The following is a 7203-nucleotide window of genomic DNA, read 5'->3' on the forward strand; positions in this document are numbered from 1 at the left end:
CGGAGCCATGTGAGACACTTTTTATTATGGATGGATGCACTTTATTTAACTTCTTTTGGACCGATGAACTGCAACACCCGCTGACTGCCATTAAACAGCTTGGAAGATCAAAGGCAATTTTTAATATAACTCCGATTGGATTCATCTGAAAGAAGGAAGTCATATACGCCTAGGATGGCTGGTGGGTGAGTAAATAATGGGCTAATTTTCATTTTTGGGTGAACTATCACCTTTAAGCTTTATATTCTATTTGATTTCAGCTTTATTTCAGTTAACAAAAACTGTTTTTAATAAACTGTTTTTGTTTTAGTAAACAATTAAAACACTGCTTGGCATATAAATGGTGTTTGCACCCATTTCATTTTCATAATCTACTGTATTTCAGAATGAAACGTGATGTTCAAAAAGATTTAAAAAAAATTGTAGGGCAGGGCTTGATTTTATCCATCTGGAATTGATTGGATTGTGAAAAGTGGGTGTTACCAGAATGATTGGAAGAGAAAGGGTTTAAAATAATAATTGCAAATCATTTTTTTAGGTCAGTCAATAAAGGAAAGTCATTTTTGAATCAAAGCAGCTATTTTGATGAAAAATTCTAACATGAAATATTTTTAGTTGGAATAAACCTGCCAAATAATTGTGCACAATAAGACAAGAAACACGCATAAAGAAAAGCAAATCGGGTCATGCTGACTTTAAATAATTTCATTATGCTGTCATCTACCAATAAATATATAGTTATCCGCACTTTTAATGTTTTGTCATGTTTAAATCCATTCAGCAGTTTTCCCTTAAAAATCAGCCGAGAAAACATGATTCTGCAGATTCCATCTGGGCCTGTCAGCTGGATCAACCTGAAGTACCTTGCTCAAGGACACAATGGTTTGAATCTACAAATTTCAGTTACTATCTTAAAGCACTACTACCAAATAGGGAGGACACACAAAGTTAGAAAGAAGAAGGAATGAAGAGGGAAACTAACGGAGTGTGAACATCAGCATGTCGTTACACTCCTCGGCGTTGCAGGAGCAGATGTGGAATGGGCCTCTGTTTGACATCCTCTTTTTCATTTCGCACTTGGTGTTGTTGTAGTTCTCCACCATGATGCCGTAGAGGGGCTCGGAGGGTTTGTGGCACAACGTCTCGATCGTGTTGTTGTCATCATTCTTCCTCCTGATGTCATCGAGAGGACACAAGTATAACCACATACACTGTGATTACAGGGACTATGATATCAAATGACAGTTGTTTTGTCAATATAAAAAACTATTCAATTGTTATTTTACATTCTCCGTTGACTTTGACAATAAAAAATAAACGGCATGTCCCTTTGTTGCTATATCAGTAAACATAATAAGCACTTACAAGATACAGCTAAATTTAACTGCGCTTTTTCCATAATTGAAGACAACATGAAATGACATCATTTTCATTTCAGAGCAAAACTTAATAGTATTTACTGGTATTTAATTGGATTATGAAGTGTTAGACCTTTGGATAATATTATTTCTTCTCCTCACCACTTGGCGTTGGTTATGTAAGCAGAAAAGAAAAGTTCTCTCAGAAGTGCTGAAAGTTCTCACATTTTGATTGAAACCACCACTTTTTTCTTTAGAACAATATGTACTGAGACAAAGCATATTTATTAAGGGCCAATTTTGATTTCGCGTCATTTTAGAGATTCATTGGTGATTTTTGACTGTTGTGCAAAGCAGATGTTTTACACTTGCATACGACAGATGTTTTACACTTCATAAAAAGTTGTGGAAGAATATGACTTGAACAGTGACATACCAGATAGCCACACAGATTTCATCAGCATCGGCGCAGATGGATGTGATGCTGCAGTTGCTTTCACAGGTGCCGGTGCCTTTACAGTTGGATGCCTCCACGTCACAGAACTTACACAGTTGAGGAAGCCGAATTGGATTATATAAAGGATGCATTCCATCTAGGATAAAACAGAAACAAGGTCACCTATTAAAACAATTTACCCTTTTATTGAACATTTCTGATCCAATGTTGCATCTACTGCCCTTGAGTAGTGTTCTAAGGGACCATAAAAGAGTGCGAGATGAAATGCTGTCTGCTTCTGTTATCAGATATACACTCTGCTCGCTCTTTTATCTGCTTTTCAATGCCCTGTTTGAACGTGCCTTCATCTCCAGCTCCCTTGTCAGGTTCCTAAGACTCTGACCTAAATGCACTGATGCGATCACGCAAACACCAGTACAGAGAGACCAAACGGCGTCAAACTCCTGTCTCTGATAGTACAGACTGACATCAGGACCTCAGATCAGTGGAAAAGCTATACTACTGCCACTGGTTTAGTCTGTAAATCTAGACACCCAAAATGTGAGTTCAAGAACACACAAGGGGTTACTAGTTTGGTGTCGCATGAGTCATTTCTATGCGTGTATGGTTTTTCAATTTCAGCGAGTCTGTATTTGGCCAATCCATAAGAAGTCGTTAAACTGTATTACGTAATTTGTTAGTTTAGCTGCTCTTTGGAGTACCACACACCTCCTAGACTTTCCTGTGATAAAATGCCACCTTGGCTCTCTGGGACTCAAACACACTGAAAGACTTAGAAGTCAAACCCAGAGCAAAGGCCAAATAATATTTAAACACATTAATCACTTTGCAAACTAATTAAAAGTGCACAGTACTGTTTTACTGCTCTAATGGAAAGATTTAAGGGGGCTCACTGAGAAAAAAAGTGCCTTCACAACAGTGTTGTTATTGTTAACTAAAACTTAAAAAAAAAAAGTTTTTGTTAACGGAAATAAAAAAGAAGAAGATAAAATATGCAAAATACATGAAAAACAGAAATTGCCAACTAACTGAAGTTAAAGCTGAAGTATCAGAATTACTAAAACTTAAAAATAAAGCTAAACGGAAACATTAAAAATATAAAACTGACAAAAGCCCATAAAATTACTAAAAATAAACTGGAAACTGAAAATATGAAAATAAAAGCTAATTAAAAATATAAATAAATACTATAACAATAAATAATACTAAAACAAAACTTATTCACACAGTGATTACACTATATATCAGTAGAATATCTAGAGTTGTATTTTTATTTATCATATAAGTCAGTATTGCATATTTAATTCTGCATGCATTACCCTTTTTTTTTTTACTTTAGATGACCTTTTCCATCACCTAACACTCACTTAATCAACAAAAACACTTGTCATTTAACTGTAAATTTCATTTTTAACAAAATGATAATCTAGGCCTATGTTTCATACTGTAAACTATAATGTTGTGATGTCTATTCACTTGTAGCATTTAAATGATGTATTTTAGTTTTTAGAGTTTTGTTTGTCATTTATTTTGAAATTAAATAGTATATGATTTCTAAATCAGACATACCATGAAAATAATGATCAGCTTATCTGTATCAGGCTAAATTTAATATTATTGCATCCCTAGTTTGAATTGCTGGAAAGCATCCAATTGAGATGTGAACTCCACTCTCTGCTCTCCCATTGGTTGTTGCCATATTTACATTTAAAGTTTGACTCCTCTTCAATGGTCTGTTGTCAGTCATGTTGCCTCAAATTTCCAACTTTCATTGAAAATTAATGATGTCACTTACAAATCACTGTCAGTGTGAACGCCTCTTAAAGGGGTCATATGATGCAATTTCAAGTTTTCCTTTCTCTTTGGAGTGTTACAAGCTGATTGTGCATAGATAAGATCCCTGAAGTTGCAAAGACTAAAGTCTCAAAACCAAAGAGATATTCTTTATCAAAGTTAAGACTCTGCCACGCCCCCCTAAAACGGCTCGTTCTAACACGCCCCCACATAAATAATGATCTTTTAAAAAGCATCATATGACCCCTTAAAGATTGAAACAGGAGTCACTTGCAATTCAGTCCAGCAGCACTAATTCCACATGTTCAGGTCTCAATGATGAGAATCGCTTCTGATACAGAATAGGCAGTACCATAACATGCTAGAGAGACAATCACAAGACCTCTGACTAGGGCTGTGCGATTAATCGAAATCGCGATTTGAGACGTTGCGATTTGCTAATCGCAAAGCCTGTGATGTGGACGCGATATTACTCTGTTCCAGAGCATATGCATGACTGCCAGCCTTGAGTTGCAGTCTTACTTGCCCTGGGCAAGAGTGAGCGCACCTCTGTTCTCCCCAATCAGCACTGCTCTAGTACCTTCAGGTCTACTCAAGCCATTACCGATTCCTCAACGACCATGGTCTCATCTGTCTATCGACTTCATCACTGACCTCCCACCATCCAATAATAACACTACTATACTGGTTATCATCAGTGTTGGGAGTAACGCATTACAAAAGTAATAATATTACAGTAGTATATTATTTTTTGCTGTTAACGCAGTAATATAACGCATTACTAATCAAATTTGGGTAATATTATTACTCGTTACAATCTCAGTAACGCAAGTTACAACAACATATTTTAACTCAAAATTAAGTGGTGAATTTACTAAACCGCAAAACAGCACCAGAGAAAAAAATTCTGCGGGTAAAATAGTTAGTCTATTTCCTGTTGCTGGAATTAGATGGTTGAGATGACTGCAGAGACGGATTCTACATTTGTGAGATGGATACACTCCTGTTATGTTCAGTTCACCGGAGAAAAGGATAAGAATGCATGGTGCAATATGTGCAAAACCAAACTCCCAACATGGAGAAATAGCACGAGTAAAACCTGGAAACACCTAGACTGGTGCCACTAACACTAAGCTATCGAAGAGAGAGCTGCGGGGTCGGAGAAGTGAAAAATAAAATGAACAAATCAGCCTATGTAACATATGTAATACTTTAATAATTGACTTAAGAAATACAGTTCTTTATTTATAAAAAATAAACTAATATTTTCTGTGAAATTCAGTAATTAAGTTAATTCTGTAAAAGTAGTTATACCATTATAATCTTGCCTGCTGAAAAACAACAACAATAGAACCCCTCCTAAAACACAAAAAAATTTATGGATTTCAGGGTTATAATGGGAATTTGTTTGGTTTTAATGTAAACTATAATGGTGTCGATTTGATGGATTCTATTAGTGGGATGTAATCTGGCAGATGGCAACCAATAGAACAACAGTAATTCCTATTGGAATAATGCCCAAAACAAAAAGGAATTTTGTAATGGTTTAATGGAAACTATAAGAATTTCTGTGATGGTTTCTATTGTTTTTTTCAGCAGGGTAATGATACCCATACTGTGCTGCACATTGTTGACAATATTGAGCTGAAGCTTGACTTTGCAAATTTAAAATCGCAAATCAAATCGCAATATCTGTCAAAAAAAATCGCAATTTGATATTTTCCCCCAAATCGCACAGCCCTACCTCTGACCACCATTTCCCCCAAAGGACAGAACAGGTGACCCGACCAAGGAAGGAAGCACAGATAGGACGGATGTGTGGCTTTCCTTCCACAGACAGAATAACAACCAACACACTTCTACTGAAGAAACAACCAACCAATCACTACAAAAGCTCATCTTTGCAAATATTCAGCGTTGGTTAAAGGTCATCACAGTTTTGTAGCATAATAGGTTTGTTTTGACTGCATACTGCAAATAAAACCCACAAACACGATACCATCTTTTCTTAAGATCAATCCACTGTCATTTTTTGGCTGCTTTAGCTCTGTTTTTCGAGCTGAGCAGATAAGCAAGACGATGTGCCCTTTTAGTCTCTGGTTCACTGGAGTGAGCCAAGAGGGGATTGTGTCGGACACGAGGATACAAAGACAAATACGGTCAAATCAGATACAGCCATTTTGAGGTTATGTGCCCCTCTTCTCATCCCGAGATAGCTATTTTTGAGTTCTTGGCGCAGAGGCCCAGAGAGGCTTCGGTAAACATAAGCTCGGATTCACAACCTTCATCCATTAGCCTGGGTCTCACATGGCTTCAAGGGCCTACAAAGGAGCTTTTTTACTCCGTAAGCACTGCTCACTGACTCTTTATCTACGGCCCGGCCTGACTGGATAACATTATATACTGCAGAGCCATTACCTCACACTATTTCGGTTGGACAGTATTCACTTTTTCCATTTTTTTAAAGGGTTAGTTCACCCCAAAAAATTAAAATTCTGTCATTAATTACTCACCCTCATGTCGTTCCAAACCCGTAAGACCTTCGTTCATCTTCGGAACACAAATTAAGATACTTTTGGTACAATCTGAGAGCTCTCTGACCCTGCGTAAACAGCAATGCAACTGCAATGTTCCCAGGTCCAGAAACGTAGTAAGGACATTGGTAAAATAGTCCATGTGACATCAGTGGTTCAACCGTAATTTTACGAAGCTACGAGAATACTTTTTGTGTGCAAAGAATACAATAATAACATAATTTATTCAGCAATTCTTCTCCCCGAGTTACCATCTACCACCTTTTTGGAGAGTACCCCAGAACGTAATCAACGTAAATTAGCGCATGCTGAACGTAAACAACACTGAATTACGTTGATTACGTTCTGGGGTACTCTCCAAAATGGCAGAAGACGGTAATGTGGGGAGAAGAACTACTGAATAAATTATGTTATTATAGTTTTCTTTGCGCACAAAAAGTATTCTCGTAGCTTCGTAAAATTACGGTTGAATCACTGATGTCACATGGACTATTTTACCGATGTCCTTGCTACGTTTCTGGACCTTGGAACATTGCAGTTGTATTGCTGTCTACGGAGGGTCAGAGGCAGTCCCCAAAAGGGTGTCTAGAGTGGACTCAATTTTAATGATACATCTGATAAGGTACTTCAAAAATAACTGTACAAAAGGCAAATGTAAAATTTTGGACAATCTGAGCACCATTAGTTGCACTTTAAAATTTCCCTTTTTAAACTTGACAGCAGAGTGACTCAACAACAACAAAAAGTGTGAGTTTAAGTGAATGACTCATGAGCTCAAAATGACCTATGTGGGCAGATGAGAAATAAAAGTAACATTCTAAGTAAAGACACCAACAGGAAGGCAAGTGTCGTACCTGCATACAGGCAGGGGCGGATTTAGTGAATTGGGGGCCACAGGCAAAATATAGGAATGGGGCCCTATACATTTTCACACATTTTCCTAGATCAACCTTAAGTAAATTTAGAAAAGCGTTTGGAGCATTTTTTGTTCGTTAATATGTAAGTTTTTTTAAGTAAAGGCCAGCGGCAGACAGTGAATTGATCATAGCCTATATGTTTG

General features: G+C 37.0%; 1 protein-coding gene across 4 annotated transcripts in view; it reads right to left on the reverse strand.

Annotated features, from left to right (window-relative positions):
- LOC107730143 (TGF-beta receptor type-2-like) overlaps positions 1-7203 on the reverse strand; it is a 38841-nt gene that overhangs the window by 22458 nt on the left and 9180 nt on the right. For all 4 annotated transcript variants that reach the window (XM_016540888.1, XM_016540896.1, XM_016540879.1 and 1 more), the window contains 2 exons: positions 1795-1951; positions 983-1173 (listed from right to left, as the gene is read on the reverse strand). In XM_016540888.1, the coding sequence (XP_016396374.1) occupies positions 983-1173; positions 1795-1951 (348 nt within the window). The remainder of the gene's footprint in view (positions 1-982; positions 1174-1794; positions 1952-7203) is intronic.

The sequence above is a fragment of the Sinocyclocheilus rhinocerous genome, unplaced genomic scaffold (genome assembly GCF_001515625.1).
Source record: "Sinocyclocheilus rhinocerous isolate Xijiao unplaced genomic scaffold, SAMN03320098_v1.1 scaffold2448, whole genome shotgun sequence".
NCBI lineage: Eukaryota > Metazoa > Chordata > Actinopteri > Cypriniformes > Cyprinidae > Sinocyclocheilus > Sinocyclocheilus rhinocerous.